Here is a 22,343-nt window from a genome sequence, read left to right as displayed (position 1 = left end):
TCCTTTCCCTTATGACTCCTTGGGCCCTGGGAGTGAGATGAGGAAATTAAGAGCCTCTTTAAATATCCTCATACTCTTGCAACGCAAATATATGTGGACTTGGGTGCAAGAGATCATTTAGAGAGATGACATCAATAGTGCAAGTACACTCATGTGGTCTAGGGGCTCATCACTGATTGGGAACTCTTCTACCCAAGACATGGAAGGCAGGCTAAAGGCCCACATACATTCTCTGCTGAGGCCACTGTCCACAACAGGAAAATTGCCACTACTGTCCAAACCAGCACCTCTTGTGAATTTGCAAGGAAAACAAAACAAAAACATGACCTGGCCTCATATTAGGGTCTGCAAGGTTAACCATCCCATCATTGCCTCTAATTCAAAACCTACCCTGGTAGAATTCAAAACACCTGTTATGTAGAATGTCTTGCCTTTGACTCAGAAATGTATAATACAAATAGGCTATGTAATAAACAGTCACCTGCATAACGTTTGAAATCAAAGGGCAAAGAAAATGTTGCTTTATTTAACAAAATGTATGCCAACTCCAATATCTATATACAAACATGTTTCAAAACCAGAGCAGCAGACACACAAACTGTTAACACAGGAATTACAATAATGCTTCTAACATGTTACACAATGTTTTGTTTCTGCTCATATAGACATTTACAGATTTAAAAATTATTCCAAAGGCCGAGCAGCATCACATCTTCAATTTCTGGGATGGATTATATAACATGTCCTAAAGAAATTGGGATGGAGCTTGAGAGACAATATATGGTGTTCAGTGTAGTTCAACAGACAGCAGGTGGCCCTTAATGATGGCTTACAAGATGTTCCGGACTGGGGATAAAAAACTGAATATAATATAGTCTATTAGAGTATACTTTGAGTAAGGTTTTTTTTTTTTTTTTTTTTTTTAACTTTTACTCTATTTGTCTATATCCTAAATATAACAATCTCTCACTTCTGGGTCCCCCAAAGTAAGAAAACCTACTTTAAAAATAAGTTTAAAATGATTTTATTGGTAGTATTAACAAAATGTAGTGATTGGAGGTCCTTCAAAATTAAGAACACAGGCAAATACTCAACACAGGTCTGCCCTTACTCCCTTGTTTTGTTAGAAATGTTTATTTCATAACATGTACCTACAGGTTAAGCTATTTTCTAAAGCTCTTTATTTAGGGAGGACAGCTACTTTTTGCTTTCCCATTTTTGACTTCCAGAAACCCTTTTAATTCCTTAAAAGGTATTCTAGTTCTGAAAATCCTAAAAAGCTTTGCTACATATTCTACTCACGCAATTAAGCTCTGTCAAAGTATGCAAGTTGTGTTTTTAGCTAATGCCTGAAAAACAGTTGATGCTGCAAAGTGCAAATACTTCATGTTGACAGTTAACACTCTGACCTGACTCAAGGCCAATTCTCAGTCCAGCTTTTCAGGAAAAAGCACGGTGTGGTGAGGAATAGGAGAGAAAAAAAGTAGGAAAAAAAAAACACCAAAAAAATCAGCCTTTTCTTCCTCACTCCTCTCCTCTCCGTATCTCGGGAGCTACTTTTCATGCCACAGGAGTACAATATATAACATGGATAAAACTTTGAATGCTCTCCTTTATGTAGTGAAATGGTACCAAAGATCTACTTCCTAAAAAGCACCAAATAAAAATGCACAGGGACTAAATGCAATAATAAAATGATCCACAGGGGTTTCCACTCACTTGTTCATATAAACCAGACCCCATCATTCCTGTGCTTTCATTTTCTGAAAGTGAGATTAGACCCTTATAAAAATGTACTTCCAAAATAAATTTCTAGAATATAAAAACGTTCTACATTTTTCCAGCCCATGTATTGTTATAAAATAGGAAATCAGAAAACTAGCTACTGCAATTTTCATATGGTAAAAAATATTTTTATGTGTACACACACATATACACATATATAAAAATGCAAGTTTTAAATTTCAATAAAAAATAACCAATTAACTTGATCATGTATTGAATTATACAAAAGAAATGTTGATTACCTGTAATGAGAACAAACTGCAAAGGATTGAAATTCCATCTACTGGAATCTAAGACTTTCCCATGTAAAAAAATAAAAATAAAAAAAAAAATCAGTCTCCAATCGACTACCCAATAAGAAATCATTGGTGTCTTTTTCAGGTGTGACAACCCTTCATTCACTGCACCCCACAAATCGCCTAAGGCAGTTAATAGCCCCTGGAGGGAGGGAAATGCAAGTTGGGGCTGCCTCACGGTTGTGCCATCTGTGCTCTACCTGAAGGTCAGTGCCCAGCTGCACAGGAAAGTGAAGACTAGAATCGTGTCTTAAGCTTTTACCAAGCCATCTATCTGCCCAAGAGGCTGTGCTTGTGCAGGGGGCGGGCCTTTTCTAAAGAACACAAATGTGTTGTGTAGACAAGTGACAGTCCTGACATCTGTTGGTAGAGAAGGGAGTGGAAGCAGTGTTCCCGGAGTTGCTTCCCTGAGACAGCTGAGCAGCAGGGTAAGCAGGAATGTGGTTAAGACAAATTAGAAACAGAGCGTTACTATCAATGAAAAATAGAGATCGTTCCTGTAACTTTAGCAAAAACAGTGGGAGGTCTCCATTTTGTTAATTCCTGCCATTTTCTAGTAATTTCATGAGGGAAAACCTTAAGGGGTCTCAAAGGCACAGAAGGGAAGAAACAGTGGGCAAGAAAGTTGTGCTAGTCCACAGGAGGTCCTGTTCAGAAGAAATGACAAAGGGAGGAGAGTGTCCATGAATCAAAGGGATCAAGAAGTGAGAACAGACAGCATCCACCCACGGTCTCTGGATGAATCCCAAATGAAAACTAAAAGGCATATGAAACCCCTTTCACAACTTTATAAGCCTACCTTGAACTCTGTTTGCAAGTTTTAGCTATGTTATAAGCCTGTTCCCTAGCATTTTAAATTGGTCACTTATGTTTCTGGGAACGGTAAGGGCAAAGAGAAAAGTGTTTTAGGTATTTTCCTTTTGTAATCTTTTTTTGTCTTTGCAAAAAGGTACGTTCCCTTCCCATATGTCATAAAGCAATGTATTTTAAAGAAAGCAAAAGCTAAACATTTGAAAATGTTATCTTTCTTCTAACACTTGCAGTGAAAGGAGTAAATCCAGGCACGCAGTTGAAAATATTTTTTAAAACGGCCAATAAAAGCAAAACTCTTTGTGCTATACAGAACACTCGGGAGTATTACAAAACCAGGGAGGGAGTAAAAGAATGGCCATTTCTCTATAACCAAATTGAAGCCAGTAAAGTAGAAAATACAATTTCCATTGTGCACCAAATACTCAGAGCACAAGTTAAAGCAAAAACAAAATGGATGTGCACACCAAAACAAAGGTTTTTCTGTAGCATTTATATGAAGAGCATGTGTAAAACATTCTCAATCTGCCGCTCTGAATGGATTATTAAACATCTGTGTATGTACTTAGAAAATGGGGTGCTAAACAAAGAAAAGTCTCAGATCCCACTGAAAATCTGCTCAGTTTCACAGGCTCTCCAGAAAAATGTGTATGTACCAATTTGTGTGTACAATTTCAGAGCCTTCAAATACATTCTGGGGTCCAATCACATATTTCAGGTTCAGACTCCTGGCTCCCAATATTCCTACAGTTCTGAACAATTAGCAGTCCTCTCATTTCTACAGTCTGTATTTCTTCTACTGAATCTTGGTGGAGGGACTCCAAACCAGAATAAACTAAAAGATAACTTGCTTTAAAGAGTAACTGTTTACTTATTGCCCTTGGAGGAAAGAACATCCCAATCTCTAGTTGCTTCTATCAAATGCCGTTGGCCATGACTCATCCACTCTTCCTGGTCTTCATACAGCCGCCCACAAAACCAGCACTTAAATACACACTGTGCAGAATCATCAGGCAAGGAATCCACTACCTGGTAGTTGTTTTTATGAACTTTTTTGAGTTTCATTTTCAACATCATTTGCCTTTTAATTTGACTGGCTTCTTCTGCATTCTGGTAGGTCAGGCGTACATGATGCCGTCTGATGCCTAGCTGACACCTAGTCCTCTCTGATAAAACAACTTTGAGGACATTGCCTTTGTATTTATTTATTACCTTCATCACATTGGTCACTTCTGGTGAGTCCACATCAGGGTGGTTTAACACAATGACTGGCTGGTTCCGACGGGGACACTTAATCAACTGATCTGGCTTAGCTGCTATCAGTCGAAGTTGCCTTGCAACCTGAAAAATGGAAGGATCCTTGAGACAGTGGCTGGGTTCAGCCTGAATTTTGTTCTTCTTCTTGGATAAGTGTACTTGTTTGGTTTTATTTCTACTTATAGAAAGACTTCTGGAAAGCAGTCTCCCTTGCTTACTTAATTCACTGCTTCCTTGCTGTCCATGCAAGAGGCCAGTTTTTTTATGGATGGTGCTACAGACTGCACTCTCTTTTCTCAGTTTAGGGCGCAGAGGTGTCTCAGTATTTTGGGACATATCTATTGGCCCCCTTTCACTTCTTAAAGGCTCTGAGTCTGCCTGTTTCACAGGGCAAAATGGAACTGGTTTTATTAACTGTGTTTCACTGCAAGGTATGCTGACAGGTGCTTCACATGTAGCCTCTATGATGTGGGCATCCTCAGAGGAATTAAGAACCCTCAACACAGCCCCTTTGGGGATTAACACTGGTGAGGCAACATGAGCCTTCCTGGCCACTCTGCTTTTGGTTTTCCTATTACTGCCATCTGCAAAGTGTGGATATATTTGTTGATGAGTAAGCTGTCCATTACCAGTAACACCACCATCATCTGGAGGTTTCTGAGGAGTACCTGTGGGATGGCCAGGGCCAGTGACTGACACGTTGATTTCTTGAATACCTTCAGAGGTAGCTTTTGAAGTTCCCTTTGATGCCTGTCCTACAGAGCGACGATGTGCACTATTTGAAGCCAAAGATGAAGGCTTGCCACAGGACTCAATTAACTGAGCTATTTTTCTGCGCAACAGTTCAATTGATTTTATTTTAGACGTTGAGCTATTCCACCTAATGCCCTCGGGGACATTTTCAGATCCAGAGCTCAGAGAAAATACTGATGAGATGACTGGGCCATCATTAGTGTTGTTAGTCCTTTCAGAATTCTTTAATTCCAAAGGCTTATCCCCAGGCTGTTGAGAGCTATCTTCTCCAGTTATGTTTATATGTAAATACTCACTCTTATGTTGAGAGGAAATCTGGCCTACAGTTGAAACGGCCTTGTGTTCCTCTGTCTGGTTATCTTCCTGCTTTCTATTAGAGGAAGCCATTTTTACAGGAATACTGATTTTACTTGTAGATTCCAAGTCATTTTCACTTATAGGCAATAAGCCCTTTTGTCCAGAGAAGGAAAAGGTTGCAGGTGATGCAGCAAAAGGGAGTAACTGCTGTGAGTTACTGTGTAAATTTCTTCCATTTTCAGCAAAACAAACAGCAGCTTTATATGGAAAAGGGTTTGATGCAGCTCCAAGACTACGTAAAACACTGTTTTTAAATACAGATGCTAGAGAATGACCTTTTAAGGCAACGGAAGGAAAAGCAGTTCTATGTGGATACAAATTATTTTTTTTCTGAAAATCCTCAATTGTTTCCGAATTAATGAAGGATTTTCCATTGTTGTGCACACTAGAACTTGGCATAATAAAATCGTAAGACCTTACCCATTTCACATTTTTAAGCTGTTTCTGAACTGAAGGTTGAAAACTATCAATGCCTACGAGTTTTCCAACATTCCTGTCAACTGTCAGTGACTTTGTTTTTTCTGCAGAAAGTATTTTTTCTTGTTCATTTGAACTCTTCTCATTCACCATACGTTCAGAATCACCTCCATTACCCTTCCCAGCTTCAAGGCAATTATTTTCTTCCAGCGGAAACAGTTTCAGAACAAGCTGCTGTGTACCATTGACAACCTTCACGTCTATCAACTGGGCTAAACAGTTTGCAGGAACAACTAGTTCTGCTGGTGCAACAACTGTCAATGGCATACCTGGCTGAACAGGTTCTTTAGCAGGGGATAACACTTCTACTTCAACATTTTTGTTCTCAAATAGGTTGACTTCATTTGGTTCAGACAGGGTCATTTTATTTGGAATACAAACTACATCTTTTTGGTATTCCTTTGGTTCAGGTAACAACATGATATTGTGCATTTTGTCTTTATTTGCATGGAGAGAGAAACCTGACAGTTGATCTGACCACTTATTTTGAAATGCAGTCCGTGGACTGGAAGCTTTTAGAAGCTCTGGGTTTTGTTTTGAAGTTCCGGTTCTTTTTGGCTCCAGCTTGGCAACAGCTTTGACTGGCCGTTTCGCACCTGCCCTTTCATGTACTCTCTTTGTGTGTTTGACAATATAATCATTTCTAATAGCACCATAGTCACAATACTCACACTGATAAGGAAATATGCCTGTGTGTTTCACCAAATGCCTCTGAAACTCTCCTTTCGTATACGAAATGTAGCTGCAGTGAGAACAAATGAATTTAATCTCCTCGTGTTGAAGGGTGTGCTTTTTGTACTGCAATGGGTCCTTTGTGGAAAATCGACATTTATCACAATAGTATTTGCCTGGCTTAAAGTTCCTTACCTTAAATTTGTTACTGACAGGACTTGAGAAGTTTTCAGTTTTATTTCCAACATGAGTAGCACTGGGATTATTGCTCACAAAATGAAAATTGGGAGGAGCTGCACCGAGGCTGCACTGGAAGCAGACATATATACCATCCTTCCCTGTACCCTTCTGCAAATCTTGAAGAGAGATCTTGTGAACACTTTTGCACTTTGCACACGTAGCAATGGTCATCATGGCAGCCTCTGCCTCTGAGCCTTGATACAAAAGGGTTTGTGCTTCTTGTCTATCTGGGCGAGGTGCTCCATTAGCATCAGGCTGTTTGGGTGACATGGTCAAGGAATTATGTCCACCCTTCAAGTGTGTAGTGTATAGCTGCTGTCCAATATCCTTCATCTTATCTGCATTTCTAAAAACAGCCAACTAAAATTCAGAAAGTTTTCACATGATAAAATCCTTAGGAGATATCCTTCTATACAGTTTGTGATGGGTAGGGGAGCAGCTACTTCTTGGGTGCATACTTAATTATCTTTTTTTATATACTGTCACAGTAGGTGCATGATCCCAAAATATGACTGCTTTCAGCTCTCTGACATTCCAGGTAACACTAAAGGAAAACAAAATTATAAAGCATGATTAATATAAGAGTTTGGCTAAGCCATTAACAAACTTATCTATATTTTAATGACCTTGGACATTTTATGGTAAATCTCAACATATGATTTTAGACACATGTTACAACAAGAACACAACACAGTTGGTAAGTAAGCCTAAATTGAAACCATTTTCAAACTCGGCCCCCTATAAATTACCATTTTAGCCAAATCATGAATGAACACAGGTATACCAGGAACAAGCACATCACAGCAGCCATTCAGGACAGCCTTTGATCAGTGAAAGTCATTTTCAAGTGTCAGCACATCTTTCATAGGTATAATTTCATATTAGCTTCACAAAAATGTCATACAGGACACTGTCAGTTCAGTTTTTGAACAAGTTATCAAGTGGTTCACATTTGTTTCTACATTATAGATTACCAGCTTGAATACCAACTCTCTCACTCACACACTTAATTTGCTTTCATGAGTGGTAAGAAGTTCATAATACTGACAATGTTAGCAAGCCTGCTGCAACATCTTATTGGGAATCTACTATGTGCTGGGCATTATTCAAAAGTGCTGTAAGGCAGTGAATGAAAGCAAATCAGTCCCTATCCTGGTGATGCGTACACTGCAGAGGGGGAAACAGATTACATATTTGCCAATTGTGGTAAGATACTTGGGAAAAGAAATACCATAAAGCAAGGCCAACAGGACAAGGAAGGTCACGGTGATGAGGTTGCAGGGCTGGGTGTGGAGGTGAGGACAGTCAGAAAAGGCCTCATGCTAAGTTCATGTCTGAGCAGAGACCTGGGGGCAACCACAGTAAGCAGTGGCTGCTGGAAAAGGGGTGTTTCCAGCAGAGAAAAGGCAAAGATCTGTGAGAAGTGGTCCTGCTGCTCGTGAGGAACAGCAAGGGGAATGGGGAACAGAAGACATGTTCCAGGAAAGACAATAACCCAGTATTGTACGGACATGGCAAGGGAGAGGCTGGGGCACAAAGGAGATCACGGATGGCCTGGCCTGGGACACAAGAGGTGACAAACGTTTTCTAGAGCACGTAAGCACTCCAATATACACAGAGTGACCCTTTTTTTTTTTTTTTGGAGATAGTGTTTTGCTCTTGTTGCCCAGGCTGGAGTGCAATGGTGCAATCTTGGCTCACCGCAACCTCCACCTGCAAGGTTCAAGCGATTCTCCTGCCTCAGCCTCCTGAGTAGCTGGGATTATAGGCTTGCGCCACTACGCCCAGCTAATTTTGTATTTTTAGTATAGACCGGGTTTCTCCATGCTGGCCAGGCTGGTCTTGAACCCCTGACCTCAGGTGATCCACCTGCCTCAGCCTCCCAAAGTGCTGGGATTACAGGCACTGGCCAGAGTGACTCCTTTATACAATCTTTTTAAAGACACTTATTTTCCCAGAATATGCTGAACTAGGAGCGTAACAAAATCCATTCTAGTTTGGAATCTGCTAAAAGCCTTTCTTTCATGACTTAAGATAATCACTTAGATCTTCTGAACCTCAGTTTTTCATCTGGCAACTAGACTTAGGAACAATTATCCAATCCCTCCCACAGCCACTATGATGATTAGAATGCTAGGGTATAAGAACGCTAGAGTGTTTCGAGTCCTTCTCCCAGTGTCAAGAGGCAAGAGGGACTCAGTCAGTGTTTGTTCAATGACAATGATGGGTAGCAACACAGGTAGCTTCCTTCTGGCACAGTGCTAACAGGTCAAGAGCCATATAAAGGTAGTCTGAAAGACCGATGTCGGGGAGTGAAAAAGCCCCTCCATAGGGCTCAAGAGATACAACAGTAATGCACTCAGATCTAGCGTAAAACCTGCCCTTTGGAAAGCACCAAAATAACATACCATATCTGATGATAAGCTATATTTTCTTTGGCAGTGTTGTCTTTTCCTACTCTACTTTTGCCAAAGACAGTCACCTTCTTCAAAAACAGTTTCCAGCATGAAATCAGGCCCTCAATCAGACTTGCCCTATCCTAAGTATGCATACAACGCTTAAGACATCAAGCAGATGGAGACCTGCAGGGTTTCAGTGGGGGGTTGGAGAAACATCTATCCCCTCAATGTTGAAACACATATACCTGTGTAAGGGGATCATGATTTTGGACAGGACACATGAATGCCTCAAGCTGGCAAACAATACATGGCCAAAGATAAGGCCTTTCACATTACACTGCATTTCTGGTAGAGACAACACAACTTTCAGGAGTCATTATGAGAAGCTGGCACACACTTTAATTTCCAAATTTGCAGAGGCTTTAGTGATGGAAGACGAAGTAACTCCCAGGATTTCTGCTGCTCATCAAGCGACCTCAAGCAGGAACTCACCTGCATCTCTTATTCATCTATTAAAAACAGGCCCATGACTTCTATGCCCAGTCTGACACTGCTGATCCTCAAAATCACATACTTTATCATCTAAAGAATGCTACTATCATCAACATAGTCATGTCAGCATTGGTATCCAGGTAAAACAGAAAAGCTGCAGCAGCAGCCAGAACCCAAGAAAACCAAAGCCTAAGGAATGAAGAGGCTTAAGACTGGTGATAAGGGGGATCTGATCCAGCAGTTCTCAACCTGGAAAAGCCTCAGAATCAGAGCAAAAATGGACAATTTCCCAGGCTTCATCTAAAAGTGAGTGAATCTAAGTCTCAGGAGAGAAGGAAGGAAAAGAGATTTTTGTGGCTTGTAAAGGCACCCTAGGTAATCCTGATGAAAAGCCAGCATTCCAAATTACTGGTTGAAGCTTCTGAGAATATTTAAATCCTTAAAACATCTTCTGCAATTGACCATGCAGCTGATAGTTTAATATTGCCATAAACAAAAAACCATTTCCCTCTACAGGCAGCCAATTTTATTTTCACATAGTTCTCATTATCAACAATTTACCCTTAAATGAAAGAGAAATCAGCTTTCCTATAAATTTCCTTGTTCTGCCTTGACTCTGGAGCAACAAAAATAAACTTAATTCCTCTTGACCAACCAGTTACCAATCTGCACATCTCTCACCCTCATTTCTCAATTCTGTTCAAGATTTGCATACAAGTTGGTATCTATTTTTATGCTTTGACCTACCAGTCTCATAATACTAGTGTGAGTGTGAGAAAGAAACTTGCCTGCCACAATTTGCTTACCAACTATTTCAACATAACACCCTCTATATTAGCCCTAAGAAATTCTCAACTAAGTCATGTGACAAGATTCCTCTATTTGAACAATTATCTAAACCAGGATTCCACTGGCTCATTTTCAGTGTTTCAGCCTCTTGCTCAGCCCCCAGGAGTCTTCAAAAATCACAGAAGGCACTTTGCCATTTTTCTCTCTAAGTCCCTTCAAAAGTTGGGGGTGGGGAGGTATCACTGATTCTAAAACTGAATACTTGAAAATCTGAGACAGACTGGGCAGTAAGATCATGTCCATCAGCAAGGAATGGAGAGTATCCCAGCCAAGGAAAGTCCCCAGAGAATACACCAACCCAACCAGAATGCATGAGGAAAGCAGAGTCCTCTTGGAGAGGCCTCTGCAAAACTTTCTCAGCAGTTATTTTGAATTAAGAATCCATAGGAGCAAGTGCAAATATGAAGCATGCAGCCACGATTATTAGCAAATGCAGTGCGATGGGGAAGGCAGGACATCTGGGCCGTAACTGGAATGTGTCACCTGTTTGAAAGTATCTTCTTGGCTTCTAAACTATGCTCAAAATAATGCAATGTTACTACATTGCCACATCCCTCTGTGCAAGTGAAAAAGATGTGAGATTTCTTCATAACAAGTAGATGGGAGTTCTCTTTCACCTTTGTAACCTGTGTGTCTAGTGACAGGGGAAAATGCGTCTAAGATGTAATACTCCAAGACAAAGATAAATGGACACAGCCGCATGAAGAATGAAGATGGCTCCGATGTTGGTATTTATACAGGGACACTCCTGAGGGACAGCAAGCCTATCTATATAAAAGGCTCTCAGCCCATCCCTTCCACACAACGTACTCCATGGTTCACATCCAAGTACACACACCTGTGAAGCTGAGTCATCTTGGCAAGTTATGGCCCTGGGGGTGGATGACCAACGAGTACAAAAGACCCTGGAGACAAAGCTGTATATGGGTATGCTGGAACTGAAAGGGTACTCAATAAATCACTATTATAAACAGCAGGGTCAGTGTTTGCCTACCCTGAAAACTCTCAACATCTGTTACAAAAGTCTCTGCATTTGACGTCTTAAGACTTTCAGATGGCTTAGGAAAGCACTCAAAAACACAGAAAATAGTATCATTAATTTTATGGCACAATAAATAAGATGTCCATTTATTAATCTGCCTGTTTTCAAAAAATTATTTAGCAACATACAGTGAGTTTTCTAATGTAGAATGATGTACAGCATGAGCCAAAGATGACTGCCACGCACCAAAGGCGAGTGGCACAGTGTGTCACAGATGTGCTCTCTGGACTGAGTCTTGTCTTTCTTCAAAGGAAAGACCTGGAAATAGCCCTGAATGCATTCACTGTTGGTGGGTTTTCTTTTGATTTTGAGCTCACTTGCCCTGTTTTCTTAAAAACTTCTTACGGAGACATAAAAACAAAGTATCGAGTTTGGAAGAATCCAGATCAGTGACATTGTGGGCTATAAAAAATCATAAAAGACTGTGTAAGTTCCTATTAAAAATGAAGTATTGGCCGGGCGCGGTGGCTCAAGCCTGTAATCCCAGCATTTTGGGAGGCTGAGACAGGCGGATCACAAGGTCAGGAGATCGAGACCATCCTGGCTAACACAGTGACACCCCGTCTCTACTAAAAAATACAAAAAAAATAGCCGGGCGAGGTGGTGGGTGCCTGTAGTCCCAGCTACTCGGGAGGCTGAGGCAGGAGAATGGCGAAAACCCGGGAGGTGGAGCTTGCAGTGAGCTGAGATCCGGCCACTGCACTCCAGCCGGGGCGACAGAGCGAGACTCCGTCTCAAAAAAAAAAAAAAAAATGAAGTATTTGACTTCTAAATATTGGAAACATCTAATGCTCAACAGAATTAGAAGAGAAATAAGTTGTAACGCAATGTTTAAAGCTAGAGATTCAGGAATCAGATTATAAGGTTTAAAATCCCAGCTCTATCACTTTCTAGATATATGACCTGGGTATGCAAACTGTTTTGATTCCTCACCTGTAAAATGAGACAGAAACAGTACATACCTACCCCACAGAGCTACTGGGAGGATTAAATTTACTGACATATCATAAGCTGTTAAAAATTTTATTTTCCATTTTTAATTAAAAAAAATACCAATCACATAGTCAGAGGGGCTAAAATACAATTTTCTTAGCTGCCTAATTAACTGCTCTACTCAGAACATGCCCTGAATCTCACTTTATATTTTAATCTTATTTGTCTGGTTATACAGCCCAAAAGATAATTTACCTCTGTGGCAAAACCACCCACCTAGCTTCAGTGCAAAGGGGCTAACAGCCATTTATAATCACCACAGAAAAGATGCTCCAACTACAAGAGTACTCACTACAATATAGGTTTATATATAAACTAGTTACTAAACTACCTTTTCCTCACCCACTTCTCTCAAAGTTCAGCCAAAGTGTGAAATATCCCTGTAGCAAATGAATGTGTTTCTGTGATAAATGTTAATGTGAAAAGGTGGCCAGTTATATCGCATACATGCTACATGGACCACCACATACATTTCTGTTCATGACATGCCCAGCAAGCTCAGTGTTAGCTGACTGTGACTGCATCGTTTTTGGATGGAGAAGCAGACTTAAGCAGCTCTTTTCAGGAATTCTGACCCCAGAGTCCTCCTTTGAATGTAGCCTCTACCATACTCATTGCTGGGGCAGGGTATAGCTGCTGTACCTATGAAGATCACAATGGAATGGGTGGAAAGGTTTACGGTTCCATCTCTGATCCTGTCCCTTATTTGCAGGGTCCTTCGGCAAATAATTTTTCTCTGTGCATTGACAAGCAAGGAATAATGCTTTACCATCAGCAAACTTAAAGGGTGACCAGGAGATGCAAACTAGATAATGTATGCAAAGCATTAAGCCCAATGGCATAACCACTTACAAATTGTATCTATATTCCTTCTGTCTCTTTCACCATAGCAAAGGCTTGTCTAGCTTTCCCAGTAACCAAAATTTTAAAACAATTCTACCCCAAAGTGCCCAGTAAACACTTAAAATCAATCAGGAAAAAAATTTCAAAATTAGACATCAACTGCCAACATTTCCCCAGTAGGATGATATTGAGGAAGAAACTGTTGCCTCAGAAAGAGCTTTTTCAGACCACTAATATGAATCAGAAGCAAAGTGCTGAGTGAACAGATTTAAAAGGGGGAAAAAATTCATTAAGTGTCATAACCTTCTTGTCAAACTACCTTGCAATGAGATGACTGAATTGCAAATTGATTGCCATCTTGATGATGAAAAATACTTCCAAATGCTGCTGACAAATGTACCATCCTTGGGATCCTAGATTTCCATCTGAAACCAAGTGTACTGCTTGGGCAGCAGAATGGACCAAGAAGGCTGCAGGAGACAGCCCGATTCCTCTGCTTTCCAGGTGAAAGCAGCTGAGTGTAACACAGTAGAGAATAACGACCTTGGGACATCAAGAACAAGGTTCAAAACCTAGGTGTCTAGTTTACTAGCACATGATTTCAAACTTGTTAACCTATCTGAGCCTGAATGTTCTCACTCATAAACTGAGAATATTTCTCATTTATACAGTTGATGTGAGGATAAATGAGAAAAGGGTGTATGCAAGTGGGAGGTAACTTTATGCTTGGCAAAGAGTAGATGTTTCGTTAAGAAATCAGTCAGTATATTTTTTTAAGATGCCCTCACAGGTAGAAGAATTCAATAATGTCCAGAGAAGCAGATACTGCTTAGCTTAACAAATGAATCTGATGAGGCAAAAGTCTATATCAACATGAGTTCATTAGTCGGCAGGAAGTGAGGGTCTTCTCCCCACCCCGTCTACAGGGAATATTCTAGAGATTGACTTGACACTGCTGTGCACATCAACTGAGTCTATATCAGAAAACAAAGGAAATGATACTATAGGCTTTTTCTTAACATTTTAAGAAAAAAAACTTTCTAAAAAATACAGCCAGTATTAGAGTGCGTAATGTTTAAAATTTCAACTTTGTATGTGAAAAAAAAAATGTGAAAGAGCAAATGTGCTCTTGTAAGCATTAAAAATACATATGGTAAAAATAAGGTAGTATTACAAGGAATACTACAAAATTTTATGTCATGAAGCACACCAAATGACTCTAGGTCTCTAAAGGTGCTAAAAATGAGACGTGTTTATTTCAAAAAAGAAATCAAAAAGGGATTTCCTTTTTGCCTTAAAAATGTGCAGAAAAAAATGGATTCAGAGTTTAATAAAACAGTATAATCAAGCACAGAAAAAATATCTTCCATTAAACCAGTAGTTCTTAACCCTGGCTGCATTAGGGCAATTGGCCTGTCATGTGCCCGGGATATTAAACTTATTTTTTAGAGGAGGTCCCTGGGACAACTGATCACCCCACTGCACACCAGAATTACTTGGAAGCTTCAAAAATAATGATGTTCCCCACCACCCCCAAGACTCCACTGTAATTGGGGAAGAGGTGGGGATATTGGGATTTTTAAAAGCTTCCCACGTAATTCTCACATGCAGCTATGCAGCCAAGGCTGCAAACCACCTGGCATTACAGGTGCATGTGCACTTGGGAATGGCAAGAGTAATATCGACATCCTTGTACAAGATTTTATATTCTTGTGGGTGCCTGGAGGTGGGGTGAGGCCACCACCCCGGGGCTGTAATGGGACAAGCAGACTGAGGGTTCCACCCTTGCATAGCCCTGTGACCTTGGAAACACCAATGATGCTCTCTGTAAAGTGTATAATGAGGTATCTACTTTGCAGATTCTTAGAAATTTGGATGTTCCTGGCACAGTGCCTGGCATAGTGTGAGTACAATGAGCACTGCCCAGGACTGTTTTATCCCCACACCTGCTGTGGGCTGCCGTTTTTAAGGAGTATAACAGAAGATGGAGAGAAGTAAATGGGTATGATAAGTAGAGTAGTGAATGTTCTATCAATGATCTGATTAGAGTACTCTCCCAGTGGCTGGCTGCTTGTCAATCCCGGAGCACCTTGGCCCTTGGCCCAAGTCAGATGGAAAGACTGCCTGCATAAGCAGGTTCCTATGTTACCTCGAAACTTCTCAAAGCCAGCCTTCAATTATCTGCTTCTTCCCTGATAACACGTCTGCTGAAGTTATATGGCTTTTTGACGATCAGAGTTGGTGAACAGCAGCGTGTCCAGTCTTACATTCTTTGTTTTCTGCTACCCTGCTGTGTGAAGCTGTGAAATGAAGCCATAGACAGCATCTGCTGCCACTTCAGCACTGTTCTTACTTCCTGCCTGGAGCCTTGGAGTTGCAGATACAAGTAAAAAATGTGGCAAGTCCCACGGGCTCTTCCTTCTCTTTCAGGCCTTCTCTTCTCAGGCGTGGAGTGCCATGAGTTTCACAACCTCAGGCCCTGGTGTAGGCTTCTACATCAGAACCCTGGGCGTCAGCAAGGCGCTGCACAAAGAGGCCTGCAACAGAAGCCAAACACTTGGGTTTAAGTCCTGGACAGGCACAGCCTTGGTTTCTCAGACAGTGCTGAAGATAAGGGGAATGAGCCCCAGAAGTGGTTCTCAAGCATAGGTGTATGGCAAAGTCACCCACGGAACTTAAAAAGGATTCCCAGGACTCACATGCAACCTAGCAAATGAGGTTACCATTTCCTGGGGTGGGGCTCAGGCATATGGTTGAAAATTCTCCCTAGTTGATTTTGATGCCTCCCCACCCTCACCCCATGATGACAATGTTTAGACTGGCTGATCTGTAGCTGCTTTCACTCCAAGGATGAATCCTGGAAACTGCAGTTAGCTGGGTTTGCATAACAAAGAAAAAGGAGTAGACAACAGGCGGTTTGAGAACAATCAAAACTGGGAAAACCCTCCCTGGTAAGGATCTTGTTTATCATGATCAATAGCAAAGGGTTTGGCCAAGGCAGGCACTCAGTAAGGTTCGTATTGGTTGAAAGAATGAGTGAACGAATGAAAGAGCAGCCTTCACAGAGACAAAAATAAAATGTTCTTTGTTCTTCCTTTTGCACAAAAACTGGCCCCGATCCCCTTACTTAAAGGCAAATAAATCTCTAGAGATCTCAGTGGATTTTTTTTAAATTGCTATTTTGCATTTAAATCTTCAGATTGGGCATAATACATCAGAAAGGAGTTCCAATAAACAAAGTAATGCCATCCTTTGTCTGCTCTTTTCAAATTGCATTTGCAATGAATGTTATCAGCATAACAAAACTGTCTACATACAAAAGTGTTATTTTTCAAGGCTAAATGTGATCCAAGATGAAAGTAATTTTTAAGAATTGCATCCTAGGTTAAAGATATCAGTATTAACACAATTTTTAAAAAGAACTATTTGTATCCTACTCAAAGAGACAACAGTATATAACATTGGTTTCTAAAACAGTATTTCCTGAACCCTTGGATGTGTACTGACATCACACGCTGGGCTGAACTCTGCTCTATGTGACTCGAGAGAGAGAAAGAGATGCATTACCATCTTCAGTCTGCTCTACTGTAGAAGAGTACTGCAAGCTTCTGGAGACCCAGGTTTGCCTTAACTCTTGGTGATTTCAAGTCTAAACTTAGGATGGTTTAAGGATTCTAACACATTAGATTTTAGCTACGTAGATTTCTACTTTTAAATAAGACATAATGTTCAGTAGTTCATTTTTTTTAATGTTACGTTGACAAATCGTTCATTATTCTAATTTTTAAAGTCAGAGGTATTTTAACGGGATACATTAGCCAACTTACAAAGACTTAAGTGTTTTCTCCCGTTCGCTCTTTTGGCTTTTCCTTTCTGGTTGAGAAACTTTCATTCTTTTGAACCCTGAAATTTCTTGGCTTTATAGAACCCCAAACCCCAAAGACACCAAGATAAGACGGGCACGCCGGGATGGGGAGGTCCCACAATGACATCAGCATTTGGAACAATTCAAACCTTCACTATATCTTCTCACTCAACCTCCTAAGTCCTCACCCCCCGCAAAAGATGCGCAGAATCTCGATGGACGAGCCCACCCCTGAGACCCTCTCAAGGAAAGACAATGCCAGGCTGGTTTTGGAGTTTATTGTCGGCACGCTCCCCCGATGGCAAGCAGCATCCGAGGCGAGCGCGCCTAAGCCTGGGCGCTCAGAGGACGAGGCCAGGTGCAGCGGGCTCATCGTCGTCTCCCAGAAGGGCCCGCTCGCCGCGAGGGAAGGCCGGGATTCTTCCAACCGAAGAAACCAAAACCGTCAATGCTCAGCTCGGAGGCCCGCAGGAGGCTTTAAAAATGGCCTCCTGACGACACTTCCTGCTTGGCGCGGACGGTAGGAGCCCTCGGAGGAGGCATCCTTCATAACGCTGGGGGCGGGGAGCGCAGGCTGGGCCAGCGGCACCACATGAACTGCCCCGCGGGACGCCGCCACCCCGCCCCGGTCGCCCTAGCGCGTCGGGCGAGTCCGCGGGGTCGAGGCGCACAAAGGCGAGCTGGGGGCGCCGGGCCGGACCCCGACCCCAGGCCGGGCCCGCGTCCCTGCTCAACACGCGCCAAGCCGCGGCCCGGGCCCCCACCCCAGCCGGTGCCCCACGCCCACCAGCCAGAGCCCGCGTTTGGCCTTCCCGGTGCGGCTCACCACGACGCCAGCTCGCAGCGTGGGCACGCGGGGCCGTGGCCGCGCGACCCGCCCCGGCCCGGCCCCGTCAGGCCCCCGCCCCGCGAGGCCCCACGACCCCACGACCCGGCCGCAGCCGGCGCTTCGGTCACGTACACGCGGATCCAGGGGCCCTTGCCCTCCCGCTCAGCTACTTACCCAGCAGGCCGGATTCGGGTGCCAGGTCCCGGCAAAGGGGCGTCTACACCGCCGGCCGCAGACCTCCGGCGCCGCGCCCGCTGTAGGTCCCTACCCGGGGGGCGGAGCCCGCACGAGCCCCGCGCGTGCGCAGTGTGAAGCGGCGGCGCTGCTCCAGCGAGGCCGGCGCCTGAGGTCTCTAAGGCTGCGCCCGCCCCTGCCGGGCTTCAAAGCTGTCCAGAGCGGGAAGCCTCAGACCCAGCCCAGCCCCACTTCTGGGCTTAGAGCTTGACCCAACACGTTCGCAGGGTATCGAGCGAGGTCCACACTTAGCCATGCCGCAGGCTCAGAGCCTCCTCTGCAAAAGAAGGATTCGGCTTCGGTCCTGGCCCAGTATGCCATCCCGGGGCGCCTGCCTGGTACCGGGTCCCGCCGGGGGCGGCGTTGGCGCCTGCCCCCAGGGAGCCTGCAGTCCTGCAGCGGGTGAGTGAAAGCGAGAGAAAAGGAGCTCAGGTCCTCAGCCTCCAAACTCATCCTTCTTGGAGAGCTTCAGGGAAAGAGATGGCCTTGAAGTCCTGGGTACAAATCCTGACTCTCCCGACTCCTTTACATCTTAGCTACTGGACCATGGAGAGAAAGTCCCCTGACCTCTCTCAGTGTCTTCATTTCTGAAGATGAAGAAGGTCGTAAGTGAGGCGCAAAGCCTCCTCTAGCAGTTGGGCGTTGTGAAGGTCAGAGGGGACAATGACTGGGAGTCTGGAGACAGTGTGAGCTCATTTAATGCCAGAGTTTCTTTCCTGCCTCGTGGACTTAAGTGCTATTTTGGGCGAACCAAATGCCCTGTAGATACACCTGCATCTAGGATCTGGAAGGAAGACATATTTAGAATAGAGCCGCTAAGAGGAAAGAGGACCATATTGCCAGGTCCCGCATAATCAGTGACTCTCCACAAAGTGAAACTGCTCTCCAGCAGGGGCTGGTTGAGGCACGGGAGCAGCGTCACTGGGAAGTACAGTTTCTTCGGGATGAACAGCTAAACTTTATTTCAAAGCTCTGGAAGCGGGGCGGCAAGGCTGGTTTTCATCACTTTCCTGTTGGCGGCCAGAGGTCGGCGTGCACGGACAGCAGCCAGTATGCTGCACGGAGGAGGATGTGGGGCTGGGCAGTAGTACCCCACGGAGAAGCGGAGTTGAGGAAGACAGGCTCAGCCACAAGTCCAGCAGCTGGCCAAAACCTTCGCCACTGAAATATCAGGAGCCGAGCAGAAGAAATAGCAGCCTAGAGAGCAAATCCTTCTCCCTGCCTTAGGCTGCAGTGCTCCTAACCCCGGTCCTGATCAGGGAGCTGCTAGGCTCCTGGTTTTCTATCTCCTAGGGCTCAGAGAAGCTAAGGGACCTCTTCTCAGAAAAACACATTTATGTGCAGATAGCTCCTATCAGAGGCAATATGCCAGAGAGTTCAAAGTCTCCCTCAAGAGTAGGGTCAAGTTGGGAAGGGCATTGGGAATCCAAACTAGCAGCCACTGCCTGAAAATCTCTAGTGGCAAAAAGAGCCACATCAGGAAAAACTATTAATTCTAAGTACTGGAGAATCTGAGGTCTAAACATTAGAGAAAATGTTCCTAAACTGTAGCCCAAATTGTTGCCTCTCCTTATAACTTCTACTCATGCATCATAGTTCTGCCCTCCTAAGTCACACAGAATTGATGCAAGGTACCTACGGGTCTCCTGGGAGTTTCTCTCAAGTTAGAACTGGTTATGAATCCCAGTTCGGGCACACAGAAGTTATGAGCCTGTCCGAACCTCAGTTTCTCATGTAAAATTCAGTGTACAATAGGTCCTTCCTCCCAAGGGGGTTGTCAACATTAAACAAGAGAAAGCAGGTCAGGACTTAACACAGTCCCTGGCAGATAGAAGTGAGTGTTAACTTACTCTTCAGTAGCCCAGATTCAGGGAGATGAAATGCTTTGTGGAGAGTCTGGAAATGGGATGTTTACAGCCTGAAAAAGGGTCAAGGAAAGACAGAAACTACTTCAGCAGAAACCTTTAAGGTTGATGTCCCCAAAAGTCTTCTGATGCTTGCAAATGTGAATCATCACACATTCCCTACACTTATGTCTGCCCTTCATTGTCTTCTTCCCCACCCCCAGCTTAGTTTGCCTAAATTCCGTGGATCACTTCTGTCACGAGTTGAATTGTTTCCCAGAAAAATACGTTGAAGCGCTAATATCCCCCACCCCCAACTTATAGATGTGACCTTGTTTGGAAACAGGGTCTTTACAGATGTAAGACAAGGTCATTAGGGTGGGCTCTTATCCAATGTGAATGGTGTCCTTATAAGAAGAGACACAGAGAAGAAAATGCCATGGGAAGACACGGAGACACACAGGGAGAAGAAGCCATGGACAGAGGCAGAGATTGGAGTATACAGCCACAAGCCAATGGTTGTCGGAAGATGGAAGAGGCAGGAAGGCCTCCCCTGGAGGGTTTAGAGGGAGCATGACCCTGCGGACATCTTGATTTCAGACTTCTAAGCTGACAGAACCGTGAGACAATACATGTTTGTTTGGTACAGCCACCCTAAGAAACCAATGCACCCTTCTAGTTATGACTACCTAATGTAGGAGAGAAGAGGGAAGAGATGAACCAGTCACTGAGTATAAGATTTGGGAGCCAACATTCATTCATTCACTCATTCATTAAACAAAACATGTATTTGGCCAGGCGCAGTAGCTCATGCCTGTAATCCCAGCACTTTGGGAGGCCAAGGCGAGTGGATCACCTGAGATCAGGAGTTCAAGACCAGCCTGGCCAACAAGGTGAAACCCCGCCTTTACTAAAAATACAAAAATTAACTGAGCGTGGTGGCAGGTGCCTATAATCCCAGCTACTCAGGAGGCTGTGGCAGGAGAATTGCTTGAACCCAGGAGATGGAGCTTGTAGTAAGCCAAGAACGAGCAACTGCATTCCAGCCTGGGCAACAGAGCAAGACTCTGTATCAAAAACAAAACAAAAACTATGTATTGAATGCTCTTTCAGTGCAGGCACAGGCTAGTGCTGAGGCTAGAGGAATGAGGAACAGGGTAAGGCTCAGCCCTCAGGGAACATTCATTTCCAGACCACAAGCCTTATAGATGAAATGACCGGGACTTGGGAGATGAGCTGTAAGCCAGGAGTAGGAAAGCTGCCACAAGAAGACAGAGAACGGGGGAGAGGAGAGCATGTACAAAGGCCCTGAGGTGGGTGCTTTTGAGGAAGAAAAGGAAAAGCAGTGTGGATTTAGATCACTCTAGGCGCCTACAAAGCGTGATCTTAGAGAGCCCTTCATCAAATTCTGCCAGTGGGGAGCTTGGGGCTCAGAGGAAGGCCTCCGAGAGCTTTCCATGATCATCCTTTCTCTTGCTCTGAACTTCCCACCATGCTTCATTACCCAGTTTTATATTCTCTCTGGCCTCTAGCACTCCCGAATATTATATGACTTGACAAAAACAGCACTGTCCGTTGGAAACGAGCCAGGTCTCTAACACCCAGGTCGAAGCACAGACACGTCAATCTCAGACACTTCAAGGCTTTATGAATGGACAAGAGATCCCAGAAAGTCGCTTTTTCTTTCTTCTAAAACATTTCAGAAGTTTCTAGTAACTTCCTTGAGCTACTAGAAAGGAGGTTTGCACATCTGTAAAGGAGGGATAAAGGCCCCCCAAGCTCCGATAAGACAGCCCCAGTTCTCAAGCTTACCTCGCCTCACAGTCCTGGGGTGCAGGAGGTTGAAGATGTAGAGTCCGAATCCCTAACTCATTTGCCATCCTTCCAGCTGTGTGGCCTTGGCCAAGTTACTGCCAGTCTCTGAGATGTCTTCTCAACTGCAAAACAGGAGTAACTGGAGCAACCTTTCGTGGAGGGTGTCAGGCGCTAGGGCGTGGCTAAGGCGGGGACCACGTCCCAGCCACCCTTTCCCGCCCTGCGGCACAGGCCCCATCCCTCAGCTCTCCCCGCCGCGCACACTCAGCTCGGCCTCCGCGGCTGCCGCGGAAGCGCGCAGTGAGGCTGGAGGGGCCACGAGCGGCGCGCTGGGCATGCGCGCCCGATAGAGCCTCGAGAGGCGCTGGGCCGCGCTGCGCTGCAGTACCGCCCGCGGCCTGCAGCGTCGCTGCTCGCCCGGCTGGCTCAGCTCCTCGTGTAGAGCTCTACCCCGGCGCCGGCGGGCGGTGCAGCCCGGCGCTCACCTGGGC

The 22,343-nt window shown here is 44.0% G+C and overlaps 1 protein-coding gene across 5 annotated transcripts; it reads right to left on the bottom strand.

Annotated features, from left to right (window-relative positions):
• Positions 1 to 498: 498 nt before the first annotated feature.
• On the bottom strand, positions 499 to 22,133 carry ZNF518B (zinc finger protein 518B). Of its 5 annotated transcripts, none has more exons than XM_008017894.3 (3): positions 21,850 to 22,133; positions 15,415 to 15,802; positions 499 to 7,191 (listed from the first exon to the last, which is right to left on the bottom strand). In XM_008017894.3, the coding sequence occupies exon 3, from the start codon at positions 6,978 to 6,980 to the stop codon at positions 3,759 to 3,761; it is 3,222 nt and encodes a 1,073-aa protein (XP_008016085.3). In that variant the 5' UTR covers positions 6,981 to 7,191; positions 15,415 to 15,802; positions 21,850 to 22,133; the 3' UTR covers positions 499 to 3,758. The 5 variants fall into 5 exon arrangements, with proteins under 5 accessions (XP_008016085.3, XP_008016084.3, XP_037864632.2 ...); XM_008017893.3 differs by lacking the exon at positions 21,850 to 22,133 and adding an exon at positions 18,134 to 18,724; XM_038008704.2 differs by lacking the exon at positions 21,850 to 22,133 and adding an exon at positions 18,134 to 18,724 and having other exon boundaries at positions 15,619 to 15,802.
• Between the last annotated feature and the right edge of the window lie 210 nt (positions 22,134 to 22,343).

The sequence above is a fragment of the Chlorocebus sabaeus genome, chromosome 27 (genome assembly GCF_047675955.1).
Source record: "Chlorocebus sabaeus isolate Y175 chromosome 27, mChlSab1.0.hap1, whole genome shotgun sequence".
Classification (NCBI taxonomy): Eukaryota; Metazoa; Chordata; class Mammalia; order Primates; family Cercopithecidae; genus Chlorocebus; species Chlorocebus sabaeus.
This window is presented reverse-complemented; position numbering and strand designations above follow the sequence as displayed.